General features: G+C 37.4%; 1 protein-coding gene across 1 annotated transcript; it reads left to right on the top strand.

The window, feature by feature from the left end:
- Positions 1–509: 509 nt before the first annotated feature.
- LOC128869471 (probable fatty acid-binding protein) lies at positions 510–1,432 on the top strand. Its single transcript, XM_054112017.1, has one exon. The coding sequence runs from the start codon at positions 531–533 to the stop codon at positions 924–926; it is 396 nt and encodes a 131-aa protein (XP_053967992.1). The 5' UTR covers positions 510–530; the 3' UTR covers positions 927–1,432.
- The last annotated feature ends 17,328 nt before the right edge of the window (positions 1,433–18,760 follow it).

The raw sequence follows: 18,760 nt of genomic DNA, 5'->3' as shown, positions 1-18,760 counted from the left end.
TCAATGTCAATGCCATTGTTGTCAAATAAACACTTTAATTTCAATGACGAAATTCTTTTCCTTCTTTTTTGAAACTCGAAACATAAGTAAACACATGGCACACACCAAATACATTTTTTCTGTCATATGATACCTCACTCCAAAGCAAAACCATAGCTTACTGTCAAGTAAGTCTGCCTAAGCAAAATTTAAGTCAGCCTAAGCAAAATTTTTTTGTATAGTATTTTTATGAATTTAGAATTTTGTTATTGATTTTTACTTGTAACAATGTTTAGTTGTAATTATATATTTTATTGATGAGAAGACAAAAAGAAAGTATAAAATAAAGCCATTCTATCAGAAGGCGGGCAATTCAGTCTTAGCCTGGTAGTTGGAAGGCAGTCATTTGCCCTAACTAAATAAAAAAAAATATTTTATTTAAAAGGAACCTTTAGTCGGCAGGTTTGCTCTAAAGTTCTTCCCCGATAGTAAAGTACTTTTCATGGCGATCCTGCGGACGATCCTAAACGCTAAATAAATTATTAGTAAAAATGGCTGTCTGGGAAGGAAAGAAATACAAATTAGAAAAGAGTGAAAACTTCGACGAATACATGAAGGAATTGGGTGTCGGTATGATTCTACGCAAAATGGGTAACAGTGTCAGCCCCACCGTTGAACTGAAGAAGGATGGTGATAATTACTCTTTCACCACTACCTCAACCTTCAAGACAACTACGATCAACTTCAAGCTGGGCGAGGAATTCGATGAAGAGACACTTGATGGTCGCAAAGTGAAGAGCGTCTTCACTCTGGATGGCAACAAATTGGTGCAAGAACAGAAGGGTGACAAACCACCGACCATTATTCGTGAATTCACTGACTCCGAGCTAGTGACTACTCTCACCCTCAACGACGTGAAGTCCGTCAGAGTCTACAAGGCTGTATAAATGCGCAGTGCGCTACATGCGAAGTTCAAAACAACAGTAACAAAAAGCTAAAGTAATTTAAAATAAAAAATGCCACTTCTTGCGATAAACTAATGATTGAAAAACTAACTATCATACAGCATACATTGTACTTTATATAACTATATATACATATATATATATTTTGTATTGTGAATATCCCAATTTTGTTTATGACTGATTATTTGCTGATTAATGCATAAAATAATGTAATTAAAAGTATGAAGTTGTTATTAGGTAACAATTAACTATTTTTATGTGATTAGGCGGCTAATTAAAGTGAAATAATTCTCAATATTATTAACGACGCGCACCAAATTGCTCACACATGCTATGATAAATATTGTTGAATAGAGATTTTTCGCTAATGCATTTAAATATATTAACATTTAATTTAAAATTTTTATCATTGACAAATATTTAAGCACAAAACCGGCATAAGAACAAATGTGACTTTTTGCATTCAGTTAAATAAACATAAAATTGAATATTCGTCCACCTTAATGAAAATAAAAAAAGTGTAAAATTTATATTAACTTTAATAAAATGCACAATGGCGTTGAAAAAAAAAAAAAATCAAATACAATTTTTTTTTTTCAAATTTTTAATGTAGATAATAATAAAACAAAAAATATATATCATACAATAAAATGGAATTCTATTATTACATTTTAAATGGAAAATATTGAAGAAATAGAAGAACAAGTAGAAAATTTATTGCAAACCGACATAGAGGAACCATCAGTGAGCGTCTATAATTCACCTCTTTTGATTGTACCAAAGAAAAGTAGCGGAGACTCAAAAAAAATGGAGGCTTGTAGTAGACTATAGACAACTAAACAAAAAGATTATTAATGACTCAAAATCTCTAGCAATAGCTTTCAAAGAATGCTCACAATAGCTTTGAGTGGTTTAGATAGCAATGCATTTTTATACGTAGACGATATTATAGTGTTTGGCTGTAGTCTAAAACACCACAACAGTAATTTAATTGCAGTTTTTGAAAGACTACGAAAATATAACTTAAAACTAAATGCGAGAAAGTGCGTATTTTTAAAATCCGAAGTCGTGTACCTAGGATATCTGATCACGCAAGATGGCATAAAAACAGACCCATCAAAATTTGAAGTGATAAAAAAATACCCCGTACCCAAAAGTAGTGACGAGGTTAGGAGATTTGTAGCTTTTTGCAATTATTATAGACGTTTTGTACACAATTTTGCTCAAATAACCAAGTGCCTAAATATTCTTGTAAAGAAGGGACAAGTATTTGATTGGACTGACGAATGTCAGAAAGCATTCAAATCACTAAAAGGAAAACTAATCAATCCACCTATCTTACAATATCCAAATTTCGAGCAACCATTTGTGCTCACAACAGACGCATCTAATTTCGCACTCGGTGCAGTACTTAGTCAAGGAGAAATAGGAAAAGATTTGTCTATATCAAATGCAAGCAAGACTTTAGTAAAACATGATATAAATAAATCGGTCATAGAAAAAGAACTACTCGCGATTCACTGGGGAATAAATTTCTTCCGTCCATACCTAATGGGTAGAAAATTCACCGTGGTAACGGACCACAGACCTCTTATCTCCTTATTTTCACACAAAAATCCTTCGTCCAAGATGACAAGGATTAGACTTAATTTGTCAGACTATGATTTCGAAATAGTCTACAAGCAAGGCAAAATGAATACAAATGCCGATGCATTATCACGAATAAAGATAGACTCAGACATACTAAAAAAAATGATACCAACGGATTGTGATGACAATAATAAAATGTTTGTAATAACAAGGGGAATGTCTGCCAAAAATAACACCAGGGTCGACAAGGAGAACTACAACTCTCATTCGAAGTCAGGCCAACTTCACATTTGGGATTGTACGTCCACAGCCGATATAAGAAATATAAAAAGATTAAAATTCGTATACGAAGAAAAAATGAAAGGATCCCAAATACAGATAAATAAAAATGGGGATATAATAGTCCGATATAGTGAGGAGCCTCTGAAATACGTTTCAATCATGGCGAAACTATCATCAATAGCGACTAAAAGAAATATAGAAAAGCTAGCGCTAGAAAAAGATAATTTATTAAGAGAAATTAATATTGAAAATTTTAAGAAAGCATTCCACAAGTTGCAAACTGAAAGATTAGAACAAAATTTAAGACCCTTAAGAATAATTTTATATAAAGCCCCAAAACAAATTAATGACGAAGAAATTATAAAAAATTTAATCTTTGAGTATCACAATTCAGCACTAGGAGGACACCTGGGTATAAGAAAAACTATCTTAAAATTAAAACAAAAATATATATGGAAGAACATGAGAAAAATAATAAAACAATATATAAACAGTTGTAAAGAATGTACTCGAAACAAACAGACAAACTACATAAAAGAAAAAACGACAATAACGGACACACCTAGTACAAGCTTTGAAAATTTAAGCATAGATACAGTAGGACCATTGATTATATCAAATGGTTTCCGATATATTTTAACGGTACAATGCGAACTGACAAAATACGTAATCTTATTCCCAATGAAAACTAAAGAAGCAATTTCTATCGCAAAGACACTTTTTAATACATTAAAATCTGATCGAGGTACAAAGTTTGCAAATGAATTAAAGAAAAATATATGCGAAATACTAAATATAAAGCAGACCTAACTAAATAAAAAAAAATCTTTTATTTAAAAGGAACCTTTAGTCGGCAGGATTGCTCTAAAGCTCTTCCCGGATAATAAAGACTTCTCATGGCGAACCTTTAGTCGGCAGGTTTGCTCTAAAGCTCTTCCCCGATAGTAAAGTACTTTTGAAATTCACACTATTCGTAGCCTGTGAGACTTCTCTCTACATTAACGTTCTCTGCGCATAGTTCAGTTTTCGTAAACGCAAACGTGAACGATGGCCCCGAGGTCAGTAAACATCGACGCTAACCGCTTCGCACTACTCGATACCGGACCCAGAAAGAAAAAAAACTTTAATCTTCTATAAGTATGCCTTTAACAGATTTCCCTTTTCTTCCCGAAACCAAGGGGGATGATCCAAAATTTGGGGTTATTGATTCCACAGATTCATCTATGTCATGTTTCGCGATACATCGCGCTATTCATCAAATTAGCAGCCAAGTTCACTCCATATCCTCCCTACGAAAAGGAAAAAAGTTTACAATTGAAGACTATGTTCCCTACACTCACCAGTAAACCAGGTGTAGATAAAACACATTTATCAATTATATATATTATAAGTCTCTTAATTCCATGTTCTTCTGGTTCAGATTTAAACAAATTTCATAATTTTCACCATTTCCCATTTTTGCCCTAATAAATAGATATGTATGTATCATCATTCAAAGAAACATACACTATTCCCTGCGACAATATTTCCCTATCCCTAATGAATTCATGTATGTACGTACATATAAGTCGGTATACATATATATATTTATATGCACCGGCACGCCCTCGCCACAGCAAAAATATCACCATTTGCCATATTCGGAACAATTATATATCACGAAGTTAGCAATATAGGTATGTATTATATATGTACATACGTATATATGTACCTTCTGCTCAAATATGAACGAGACGTTATCAATAAAACGGTCCGCGGATGACATATGGTAAAAATAATTTTTTTGTTTTTTGGTAGGACTGTTATAAGCTTACATGGCAAATTTCAGCGTGATATGTCACATAGTTTGTTCGAGTGTGTTCTTCGAATTTAACGATGGAAATTCAAGTTGAACAAAGAATTTGTTTGAAATTTTGTTATTCCAACATAATTTCGGTTTCAGACGCCTTAAAAATGTTGCAGACAACCTATGGGGACTCTGCTCTATCGCGTGCACGTGTTTTCCAGTGGTACAAATCGTTCAAAGAGGGCCGTACATCGGTTGAAAACTTGCCTCATGAACGTCGTCCAGCAACATCAGTAAACGACGAAAACATCGGAAAAGTAAAGGAAATTGTGCTTGAAAATCGCACAAATCGCAAAATCGGTTAACGCTGAATATTATTTAGACGTTTTAAAGCGTTTGCACGAGAATATTCGTCTTAAAAGGAAGGAATTGTGGGACAACAAGTCATGGTTCTTGCATCGCGATAATGCACCAGCTCACACATCACGTCTTGTTCGCGATTATTTTAACAAAAATAATGTTAATATTGTTCCGCAAGCACCGTATTCGCCTAATATGGCTCCATGTGACTTTTTCCTGTTTCCCAAGCTCAAGTTGCCGCTCCGTGGAAAACATTTTGAGACAATTGAAGTCATAAAAGAGAATTCGAAGAACACACTCGAGCTTGACTTGTTTACAGTAGCACAGAAAACAAACTATGTGGCATACCACGCTGAAATTTGCCATGTAAGCTTATAACAGTCCTACCAAAAAACAAAAAATTTGTTTTTGCCATATGTCATAACGTCTCGTTCATATTTGAGCAGAAGGTATATGCATGTGAACTATCAGGTCAGTCCATAAGTTCGTGCGTTTTTTAAAGGTGGTTTTAAAATTAATAAAAAAGATGTTTAAAGTATTTATTAATCAATAATATATTTTCCTGCAAATTTTTAATTCCCTGCTCAAAAAATTGTTTGTCCTTTGAGCCAAAATACGCTTCGATATCCCTTTTTATAACTTCTTTTGAGGAGTAGTTCTTGTTACTCATATGGGATTGAAGTCCACGGAAAATGTGATAATCACAAGGTGCAATATCCGGAGAGTATGGTGGATGCGGCATTAGCTCCCATCCGAGCTCGTTCAGCTTGCCTAATGTTTGCCTTGCGGTATCACTAAAGACAGGTTTGATAGCTGATGGGAATATTAATCAGCAGTTATCGTCTGGTTTGGTTCCAGAAGTTCATAATAAACAATACCGGCCGTATCCCACCAAATATACAGGAGAATCTTCTTGGGGTGTGGGCCATCTCATCTAACCATTTTTCATCACCAGTAACGATACGGTTCAAAAAACTTTCATTTTCAAGCCGTTGCAGCAGCTGAGAACACACATTCACTCTCTGCTGAAGGTTGTCGACGGAAGTCTATGCGGAACCCATTTTCCCAGCTTTGAAACCTTTCCCAACTGAACCAGGTGCCGGTGAACTGTTCCATGCCATGAATTTAAGCTCTGAGCTATCATATCGACTGTCAAATTTGGCTCAGCTTCCACGAGTTCGAGCAAGGCGTTGGAGTTAAAGACTTCAGGACGACCAGCGCGCGGGGCATCCTCCCCGCCACAGTTACCACTTCGGAATTTTGAAAACCACTTTTGCGCAGTCCTTACACTCACGGTATCCTCTCCGTGAACAGTGTTTATTTCTGCAGTAGCGGTTGTGTCATTTTTACCATTTTTTTATAAAACAATACAAAATATGCCTCTTACAAAATATGCCTGTATACGATTTCAAATATTATACTTTTTTTTTATTCATGAATTGGAAACATTTAATTTCATGTATTACGGAAAAAAAAAATTTTTTTTTTGAAAAACCATAATAAAAAACAATCATTAAATAATCCATGACCATTATAATTTCTGAATCAAATTTATAATAGTATTGAATCACAATATATAAGTTTCCAGTTGTTTCATGGACTTTTATATCATGATACATATTATAACATGATATATAATAATACAGGTAAAATAGTGTGATTTATTTTACCTGCACCTATTCACTTTTGTACCTATTTTAATACATTGTGCAAACCGTCTCCACATATGCTATCCATTGGTATATGTTTCCACTTTTTTCTCTGACTATAAATACTAAATAAAGGTACGACAAAATTTTTTTGACTTTTTCAAGACACATTACCCTCGAAACACTCCCTTTCATTTCCTACTTTTCCTATCATCGTCCTACTCTCAATAGAGAAATGGTTCATTACCATGCACGCTTCAACTTTTGAACTTTTTTGAATAAAACACAAACGGTTTGACTTTTTTTATTATCGAGTTTGAACATATACATTTAAGTATGAAATTCGATTTCTTTTGCATGACCACCGCGTGCACGTTTTACGAAGTCCAATCGTTGAACCCAATTTTCGACCACTCTTTTGCATAAATCGGCCGAAATTCCAGCAATTTCGCGTTCAATATTGGCTCTGAGCTCACAAATCGTCGCCGGCTTGTTACTGTAGACCAATGACTTCACATAACCCCAAAACGAGACGGCTTGTTAAATGGACCGTAAAATGGCCGTAATGCTCTTAAAGTATCAGCAACAGAACGATTATTTTCATAAAAAATTTGCACGATTTGCAATCGTTGCTCAAGTGTGTAGCGTTCCATGATGAAATGTATACTAATGCAGTTTACAAATGACAAGCGAAAAATAAAAAATATTACGTCGTTCGCCCTCCCTATCGGAAAAAAGTTGAAGCGCACCTATTGAATAACCCTGTATAAGTACTTGATATACGGTCATAAGTGTAAGAGTGTTCTTCGTGCATACACGTGTAAGCAATATTTTTAGTTTTTTCTACGTGTTTTAGTGAAAAAATTTTCTGTTTCTCATTACGAAAGGAAAAGGTAAATTGCATGTCACATTTACATATGTAAGTATAAATTGATCTGTATGCATATTTACCTTGTTTTGTTGCATTGTGACATATGCATCCCTGCTGTAGTGTGGGATGTAATTGTCTCAGTTTTCTATCAAACGAATTTAGTTTTTGTTATTGAAATAATTTTAGGATGAATCGAACACTGACTAACGAAGAAATTGAGGACGAGCTTAAAAATTCATCTGATATGGAGGTGGATGCTTACCACGACAGTGACGATAGCAGCGATACAGATTATAAAGGCTCTGATGCATGGATTCTTCAGGTGATGAAGATATCCAGATGCATGAAAATGTACAAACGGTAAATGAAGATAGTGATAACAACTCTGAAGATGTAAATTTCACTGATACAGCTCCTGTACAATCAACAAACAATAGTAAGTTTATTTGGCACAGCGGTATTGATAATTTTTCCCCAAAAATGGCACTGCCTCAAGAGGACAAGCCAATTATAATGGTTAATCTAACCAGAGGTTCCACCAAGCTTGATTGTTTTTATAAACTTTTTCCAAAGAGTCTCATAATGCAGATAAGTCATTATACAAATAACCGTCTACAGAAGCTCAATTATGCAAAGGTGACATCACCAGGAGGAATAAAAATTATTCTGGGCTGTTCATTGATAATGTCATATAATCGTGTACCTCGAATGCATCAGTATTGGTCTCACAACAAATCCCTCCGGAACGCAGCAATATCAGAATGCATTTCCCGAGATCGTTTTATGCTACTGATATCAAAATTCTCCAGATGCATCAAAAACGTATTACATTGAAGAAGTTTTGAAAATCTTCAACACGTCTACTTGACACTATAAAATGTCCTGCTGTAGGAATGTTTACATCAAACCGTAAAAATACGCCTAAGTTTCAAACTAAACTAAAAGAAAGAGGTGAATGTGAAATAGCAGTATGTGATGAAGTGATATTAGCAATAAAAGTGAAAAGACAAATAGTCCAGTCAAAAGAGACGAAAAAAATAGCCAACTTCGTAATTTTAGGAGTATGCGAGTTTATGATTTTATTATGTAAAACCCATCACTGTGAACTTAAATTTGAGTTTTCGGGGTCGGGGGTTGTGTCCCGCGGCCGCCATCTTGGAAATAAGGGTGCAACTGGTTTTTTGCGATTATCTCGTGAATTTCGAAAGTTACGAAAATTTTGTAAATACTTTTTTGTAGATAATAATATTATCTACAACTTTCATTCAAAACGTTTTATTGTAAAATTAATAATAAAAAAGTTATAAACAAAATTACGCGAAAAATTAAGGGATGCATTGTTTTAAAGCGTAATAACTTTTTTTTTATTGATTTTATGGAAAATATACATCAGAGCTTTTTTATAGAGCATTCTTTTGTGAACATTTTTGTCTAAAAGCTTTTTCCGCTATCTTTATTTAGTCGTATGATTTTGAGGTGCTAAGCGGAGCAACCAATACATTAGCGAAGCGCGTACATGATTACACAGGCCGACAAAATTTAACCAACATTCAGACCCAGAAACCAGACTATATATTTCCAAAGGTTTATGATGCGCTAAATCCAAATCTGGCCTCAGAATTGCTCTATCAGCTCTGGTTTTCGAGATATCCTAACCTAAAAGTGCAAAAAACACCATTTTTGCCCATATTTGAGGTTATGTAGCCTTGCAGATGTTTTCTTTCACCAAAATTAAAGGATGTCATCTTTAAACACAATCCTTCTGTTTTCAAATGGCGTTTTGTTTGCTCAAATATCATTTTTTTTCGCAGAGATATCGCATTTTGAAATTTTCATGTTTCGAAATTTTCCTACACCTGAAAATCGATTAAGATAACATAGACATGATATATTCGATTACTAACTTTCTTGAATTGAGTCTTATTTTTCTTAAAATTTTGTCTCACACCATAAGTGTCCTGACTCACCACATCCCTACACTATCTAACCTTTGGGTACCGAGTCACACACAGCCCTAACCCCTAGAAACCACCCCTATCATACCGCGAGCAGGCTTTCCCACAAACTCCAAATTTACATACTATTAATCCATATATTTCAGGCCCTCAAACCCAAGAAAATTAGTAAGCGACTATATCATGTCTATGTTATCTTAATCGATTTTCAGGTGTAGGAAAATTTCGAAACATGAAAATTTCAAAATGCGATATCTCTGCGAAAAAAAATGATATTTGAGCAAACAAAACGCCATTTGAAAAAAGAAGGATTGTATTTAAAGATGCCATCCTTTAATTTTGGTGAAAGAAAACATCTGCAAGGCTACATAACCTCAAATATGGGCAAAAATGGTGTTTTTTGCACTTTTAGGTTAGGATATCTCGAAAACCAGAGCTGATAGAGCAATTCTGAGGCCAGATTTGGATTTAGCGCATCATAAACCTTTGGAAATATATAGTCTGGTTTCTGGGTCTGAATGTTGGTTAAATTTTGTCGGCCTGTGTAATCATGTACGCGCTTCGCTAATGTATTGGTTGCTCCGCTTAGCACCTCAAAATCATACGACTAAATAAAGATAGCGGAAAAAACTTTTAGACAAAAATGTTCACAAAAGAATGCTCTATAAAAAAGCTCTGATGTATATTTTCCATAAAATCAATAAAAAAAAAGTTATTACGCTTTAAAACAATGCATCCCTTAATTTTTCGCGTAATTTTGTTTATAACTTTTTTATTATTAATTTTACAATAAAACGTTTTGAATGAAAGTTGTAGATAATATTATTATCTACAAAAAAGTATTTACAAAATTTTCGTAACTTTCGAAATTCACGAGATAATCGCAAAAAACCAGTTGCACCCTTATTTCCAAGATGGCGGCCGCGGGACACAACCCCCGACCCCGAAAACTCAAATTTAAGTTCACAGTGATGGGCTTTACATAATAAAACCATAAACTCGCATACTCCTAAAATTACGAAGTTAAATCTTCTTTTGACTGGACTAAAAAAAGACGTGCTACTTATGAGCAACAGCCACAATGCCACTATAGATACCACAGTTCGAAAAATGAAAGATGGTACTGCTAAAAATATTGAATGTCCTGAAGCTATGATTTTCTACAGCAAATATATGGATGGCGTAAATCATGCAGATCAAATGATTACTTTATACGATTTAGATTGAAGAAGTGAGAAATGATGGAAGAAAGTATTTTTTAGATTGCTAAATGGTGGATTATTCGTATATTTTGTATGAAGAAGTCACTCGTAAAAAAAGAGGTTGTCTGTAAAGTCGGAACTGGCGATAGTTTAACGTGACAACATCATAAGAAAATACTGATGGAATGGTTGCATTTTTCAAAAGAAAATTTTAATTTTATTTGTTTGATAGATATTTTGTATGGATATAAAGAAAGAGGTAAATGGAATCGCAATGTAATTGATCAAGTTACATTTACACAAACGTGAAATATTACGAAACATTTATCAAATTCATGACAGATATGTTCAATTTCGATTGTGCATCAGACGTTAATAAGTCAACAACACTAAGAGCAGACTTTTTCAAGACACATTACACTCGAAACGCTCTCTTTCATTTTCTACTTTTCCTATCATCGTCCTATTCTCAACAGAGAAATGGTTCATTCCCATGCACACAGGAAGAAGGCATATGCAAATACAAATATGTGAATTTATATACATATGCGCATATACATACATATGCATATATGCTCACTCAAGTAAGAGAGAGCCAGATGTCGAACGTTGCCGAACGCGGGAGCCGATTGTGCCTCTTTGTCGTTCGTTCCGCGCTCTCGCTTGCAGTTCAAGCAAGGTACATTAGCTTACATTTGCTTGCGTACAGAATAGATTCGTACATTTGATATGTCCATATGATTTGCATGCAGCTTTACATATAGATTTGTTCTTTTCGTTTGAAAATAGATATTTTGTATGGTTTGAGGTTTCGCTCAAGGGGGTAAGGCTAGTCCTGCTTTGCTCCACCACTTTAGAGGTTGTTGTAGCTGAACCCAGTGCCTGGATTGCAGCTTGGCTATCCGAAAGAATAGCGATATTGCTCTTAAAAGAGGGATCTGCGATTAGTAGCCTACAAGCTTCCCCAATTGCAAGTACTTCCGCTTGAAAGACACTGCAAGCATTAGGGAGGCGCACAGATCTTTCAATTTTAAGTCTATGAGAATATAAACCAGCTCCAACACCACAATCTATTTACTGCCATCTGATCCAATGATGATGATCCAATTTCTGACACAATTTTCTACCCCAAAGTCTATTAACACCCGTTGGATAGCATCAGTGCTAACGTTATTTAATGCGCCTTCTATGTAAAGAAAAGCTGCAATGGTTTACTGTTTGCTTGCTAGAGACCTCTCTATTGTTTTGATTACCTCGTGAAGCGCTGTCTCCGTCGATTTGCCCTTGAGGTAAGCATGTTGTGCAATTGATATACAGAGCTCTCCAGCGAGCTTCTAATGTGTATGTGTAAAAGCCGTTCAAATGTTTTTAAAAGGAAGGACGAGAGACTAATTGGCCTAAAGTCCTTAGCTGATTCATGTCCCCTTCTGCCTACCTTTGGTATAAAGATGACTATAACAGGTTTCCAGCTATTTCGAATATAACCTAGGTTTAGACACGCTTTGAAAATTTCCATTAGCCATGGCAGAAAATTATCAAAAGTTTCCTGTAACATCTTGGGAAAAATCCCGTCAGGGCCTGGAGATTTGAAAGTTGAAAACGATTTGAGTGTCCATGCAACCTTCTCTTTTGTGACTATTACATCCGCAAGATGCTGTGGGTCATAGCAGCTCCGCCGAATTGTCCCAACATCGCTATCGTGAACGCTACATCCCGGAAAATGAGTATTTAAGAGAAGTTCTAGAGACTCTTCTGCCGTAGAAGTCCAAGTGCCATCTGCTTCTTGACCCAAGAAGCCATTGAATGATCTTTGGACAAGATACGGCTGAACCTCGCAGAATCTCTGGTAGACTCGATTGAAGAACAAAAATCTCTCCAGCTCTCCTTCTTGGCGGTCCTAGTTGCCTTTTTGTACTGTCTCCGACTATCTCTGTACAGTTGCCAATTACCTGTTAAGTAGCTGAGATTAAATTTTTTTCTGGTTTCTTCCCTTAATTTCGAGAGCTCATTGCTCCACCAGGGAGGATATGTTTTTTTGCTATATTTAATTGGACACGACATCTTGTAGGCCCTACTGAATGTCTTCTCCAATGTTGTAACCCTACTCTCAAGGTTTTCCGTGAGAGTGATTTGGCTGATCCGAATTCCTTCCAATTTTCCAATTCGTTCTTAGTGGGTTTTGATACGGTCCAGCTCGTAAAGGATCAAGTTGTGATCCGAGAAAGAATTTTTGTTGGAAACCCTCCATTTGTCTACCCTTACCGAACTGTTTTCGGACAGTAAAGTAACATCACTCACTTCCGCCCATCCCCTAAAGTACTCCGTACGAGAAAAAGGGAAAGTGGGGTTGTTACCTCTGTTGCATACCGTCAGGTTAGTATTAATAATAAAGTCGTAAAGAGACTCACCTCGTTCGTTCGTCTCCGAGCTGCCTCATAGAGAGTGCCTTGCGTTGGCATCGCATCCGAGTAGTAGGTTCTCAGTTCTAGCTTCACGCACAAGCCGACGAGCCTCCTCGGATTGTGCTGGCCGATCATGTGTCATATAGATAGAAGGCAGTATGATTCCGACACCGTCAGCGGCTTCTACCTCCACAGCCGTCACATCCTGTGAACAATATGATGGGATTAAAAATATGTTCAAATGTTTCTTAGCTACAATACAAGATCTGGGGTTACCTTCAGTCAGTTTGTAGAAAAAGCAAACCCCTTCACATCGGTGCTCCGCACCCAGGGTTCCTGGATTAGTGCGCTGTCGACGTCCTCCTCCGCCAGGAGAACGGTTTGGTTGTCCGTTGGAGTCCGCGAGTGCTGCAGGTTTATTTGGACAACCTTGAGACCCATGGTGCTCGTCGTTTTACAATTTGACGGCGTTGCCGAGCTGCACTCCCGGGTGCTGCTCGTTAGCGCCATCGTTTTTAGTAGATGCGGCGTCGTCAAGTTGTATGCCCGTGAGCAACTCGTTGGCGCCGTCAACCTCGTACTGTTCATCCTTCGGATTTGCAGAACGGAGTATCTTCGGTTGCGTTTTTCTGACGCCGAACCGAAATTTGTGGTCCACTTTTCCCAGTGGCTCGATGCTCTCCTCCGATATTTGGAGAAAGAAGGACACACTGTTCTTTCGCGAAGCCTCCGCTTTGATGATGCGCCAGTCATCCATCGAAACAGTGCGGTTGTGTGCTTGCAAGCATGGAATTATTTGCTTAACTTCGAACTCCATGTTTGGTATCAAGATGCGAGCCCTCGACCGTCGAGGGATTGCGCTGGCCGGGATTAGTTTGAGCCTCAAACCTTCCCAGTCGTTCTTGATCTTGCCCACAACTGTTTGCAGGATGTTAAGAGAGAGTTGAACATCGCATTTGATCACCCTGTATCCGCAGACAGGTGCAGGTGCATTGAATCAAATCCTGGCACTTGACCCTCCGGGTTTGACATGACGTGATCGACGACAATGCGAGACAGCCGTGCCTCAATTTCAGACCACTTCTCCGATGCAGGTTTACCGCGGTTAGTTATTTCATCAACCAACGCTATTTGCAGGTGCTCCCGTACCACTTCATTAAATGTGCGCTTGGCTGGCTTTGGTATTGAAGCGGTGTGAACCGACACTTTGTGCTTCTTCGTAGGTTTGTCGCTTTCGTCCTGCGAACGATTGCGTTTCACGGCTTCTGCCTTCTGGGTGGCCTGGAACGCCAGGTACTCATCGACCACCTTTCGGCCTCATTTTTGCTTATTCTACCGAGAATAGCCAGAGACCTCTGGTAAAGCTTATACCTGGACGGGCCTTTTTAACGTTTTGACGCTTTTTCCCCTTGGAATCAGCGGATGTAGATGGTGGCCCACAGCTTTGCCATCAACCCATCTCCTGGCTGGAGGCCAAGAATTCGTCCTCTGAGGAAGTTCCCAACTTCCTCAGTTCGTTAGTGTCGGCCCGTGCTGTCCATTTGTCCATCAGTTGTGTTAATGGGTGCGTCCGCTTGTCCGTTTGTTTTGGGTTTGTGTCCTTCTGTTTGTCCGTCTTCTTGGTAGCGTTATCCGAAATTTTAGTTGTTTGTTATTTGTTCATTCTTTTTGTTTCTTACGATCACCTGCCCTTCCAAATGGCTGCCCATGTCGCCATGTGCGGTGACAAATGAGGATTAGGGGAAAAAAATGGTCCGACATGGCAGCGCCCCATACCATGGTCAGGCCACCGTTACAACCTGAGGCGGCCTGATGTCAGGAGGGCTCCGTTAAGAGACAGCCTAATTTTATCCCCCGGCTGCCAAACCCACACAATAGGCACGGGTCGCGTTACACCTTGGGTTGAGGGAGTTTTCTTTAACGAAGTTTACGTCTTCGACCTGTGTGGTTCGCCGAAGACCTACTCTCCTACCTTCCATATCTGGGAGGCGTTCCCCTATCCACCACCTGGGGACGCGTCTTATAGGGATAACAGGTTCCCCCAAGGGGAAGAAGGCATATGCAAATACAAATATGTGAATTTATATACATATGCGCATATACATACATATATTTGCTCACTGAAGTAGGGGAGCGACAGATGTTGGACGTTGCCGAACGCGGGGGCGATTGCGCCTCTTTGTCGTAAGTTCCGCGCTCTCGCTTGCAGTTCAAGCTAGGTAACGCCGCACGAGCAAGATAACGCCGCATTTTTTGGTGCGTGCAGCTGGCTACATCGAATTATAAGACGATATCACGTCAAAAACGGGAGTGGGAATATTAATAAATACATGAAATTTGAAAAAGCCATAATATTATCAGAAAATATTAAATGAAGTTTAGCGGGGAAATCTTGGGAACGATTGATACAAACGGTCATTTTGATCCGTCGGTAATTTTAGTGTTAATATCACACTTGGTAATATTATATGTATATGCACATAGGTACATATAGGTGTGTAATATTATTTACTACTGTGGGCAAAAAGTAAGGTTAATTTATTTGTCAAACCTCGCGGGATTAAAATTTCGCTCTAGTTATTTTTTCATGAGTTGGCAGCACTGTTAATAACATCTGGGCCAACTTTCATGTGAATGTCATTATCAGTAATATATTTACGCTTGTGTTTACCAAACGACCAAGATTTTTACAATGCCTGATTTGATTGAGCAGAGAAGTGCCATCAAATTTTGTTTGCGGAAACGTTTAGCATGTTGCAGAAGGCATTTGGTGATTCGACCATGTCGCAGAAAAATGTTTATAAGTGGTACAAAGACTTTAAAGAGGGTCGAGAACGTGTTGATGACTTGGAGCGCTCCGGACGACCATCGACGTCAACAGATGACCAGCACGTCAATAAAGTGAAGGAGTTAGTGCTCAAAAACCGTCGGTTGGCTGTTAAAGACCTTACTGATATGATCGGAATATCAGAAGAATCTGTGAAAACCATTTTGAAAGACCATTTGGACCTACGAAAAGTCAAATCTCGTTTGGTACCGAAAACTCTCAATTTCTTGGAAAAAAGTCGTCGCGTTGATGTGTGTGAAACAATGCTTTCAGACTATCAGGACAAGCTCAAATGCATCATTACGGGAGATGAGACTGTGATTAATGCTTACGACCCTGAAACAACCGACCAATCAAGCGAATATCGTGCTAAAGGCGAGGCCAGACCGAAAAGAGCACGTCAAAGTCGTTCAAAAATAAAGGTCATGATGACAGTTTTTTCGATTTTCGTGGTGTGGTGCACTATGAATTCCTTCCACCTGACCAAACTGTTAATAAGGAATATTATTCGAGCGTTATGCGTCGTTTACGTGAAGCAATTCGTCTAAAAAGGTTAAAATAAGTGTCCTGACTCACCACATCCCTACACTATCTAACCTTTGGGTACCGAGTCACACACAGCCCTAACCCCTAGAAACCACCCCTATCATACCGCGAGCAGGCTTTCCCACAAACTCCAAATTTACATACTATTAATCCATATATTTCAGGCCCTCAAACCCAAGAAAATTAGTAAGCGACTATATCATGTCTATGTTATCTTAATCGATTTTCAGGTGTAGGAAAATTTCGAAACATGAAAATTTCAAAATGCGATATCTCTGCGAAAAAAAATGATATTTGAGCAAACAAAACGCCATTTGAAAAAAGAAGGATTGTATTTAAAGATGCCATCCTTTAATTTTGGTGAAAGAAAACATCTGCAAGGCTACATAACCTCAAATATGGGCAAAAATGGTGTTTTTTGCACTTTTAGGTTAGGATATCTCGAAAACCAGAGCTGATAGAGCAATTCTGAGGCCAGATTTGGATTTAGCGCATCATAAACCTTTGGAAATATATAGTCTGGTTTCTGGGTCTGAATGTTGGTTAAATTTTGTCGGCCTGTGTAATCATGTACGCGCTTCGCTAATGTATTGGTTGCTCCGCTTAGCACCTCAAAATCATACGACTAAATAAAGATAGCGGAAAAAACTTTTAGACAAAAATGTTCACAAAAGAATGCTCTATAAAAAAGCATTGTATATTTTCCATAAAATCAATAAAAAAAAAGTTATTACGCTTTAAAACAATGCATCCCTTAATTTTTCGCGTAATTTTGTTTATAACTTTTTTATTATTAATTTTACAATAAAACGTTTTGAATGAAAGTTGTAGATAATATTATTACCTACAAAAAAGTATTTACAAAATTTTCGTAACTTTCGAAATTCACGAGATAATCGCAAAAAACCAGTTGCACCCTTATTTCCAAGATGGCGGCCGCGGGACACAACCCCCGACCCCGAAAACTCAAATTTAAGTTCACAGTGATGGGCTTTACATAATAAAACCATAAACTCGCATACTCCTAAAATTACGAAGTTAAATCTTCTTTTGACTGGACTAAAAAAAGACGTGCTACTTATGAGCAACAGCCACAATGCCACTATAGATACCACAGTTCGAAAAATGAAAGATGGTACTGCTAAAAATATTGAATGTCCTGAAGCTATGATTTTCTACAGCAAATATATGGATGGCGTAAATCATGCAGATCAAATGATTACTTTATACGATTTAGATTGAAGAAGTGAGAAATGATGGAAGAAAGTATTTTTTAGATTGCTAAATGGTGGATTATTCGTATATTTTGTATGAAGAAGTCACTCGTAAAAAAAGAGGTTGTCTGTAAAGTCGGAACTGGCGATAGTTTAACGTGACAACATCTGGAATGGTTGCATTTTTCAAAAGAAAATTTTAATTTTATTTGTTTGATAGATATTTTGTATGGATATAAAGAAAGAGGTAAATGGAATCGCAATGTAATTGATCAAGTTACATTTACACAAACGTGAAATATTACGAAACATTTATCAAATTCATGACAGATATGTTCAATTTCGATTGTGCATCAGACGTTAATAAGTCAACAACACTAAGAGCAGACTTTTTCAAGACACATTACACTCGAAACGCTCTCTTTCATTTTCTACTTTTCCTATCATCGTCCTATTCTCAACAGAGAAATGGTTCATTCCCATGCACACAGGAAGAAGGCATATGCAAATACAAATATGTGAATTTATATACATATGCGCATATACATACATATGCATATATGCTCACTCAAGTAAGAGAGAGCCAGATGTCGAACGTTGCCGAACGCGGGAGCCGATTGTGCCTCTTTGTCGTTCGTTCCGCGCTCTCGCTTGCAGTTCAAGCAAGGTACATTAGCTTACATTTGCTTGCGTACAGAATAGATTCGTACATTTGATATGTCCATATGATTTGCATGCAGCTTTACATATAGATTTGTTCTTTTCGTTTGAAAATAGATATTTTGTATGATTTGAGGTTTCGCTCAAGGGGGTAAGGCTAGTCCTGCTTTGCTCCACCACTTTAGAGGTTGTTGTAGCTGAACCCAGTGCCTGGATTGCAGCTTGGCTATCCGAAAGAATAGCGATATTGCTCTTAAAAAAGGGATCTGCGATTAGTAGCCTACAAGCTTCCCCAATTGCAAGTACTTCCGCTTGAAAGACACTGCAAGCATTAGGGAGGCGCACAGATCTTTCAATTTTAAGTCTATGAGAATATAAACCAGCTCCAACACCACAATCTATTTACTGCCATCTGATCCAATGATGATGATCCAATTTCTGACACAATTTTCTACCCCAAAGTCTATTAACA

This window comes from Anastrepha ludens, chromosome X (genome assembly GCF_028408465.1).
Source record: "Anastrepha ludens isolate Willacy chromosome X, idAnaLude1.1, whole genome shotgun sequence".
In the NCBI taxonomy this organism is placed as follows: Eukaryota; Metazoa; Arthropoda; class Insecta; order Diptera; family Tephritidae; genus Anastrepha; species Anastrepha ludens.
This window is presented reverse-complemented; position numbering and strand designations above follow the sequence as displayed.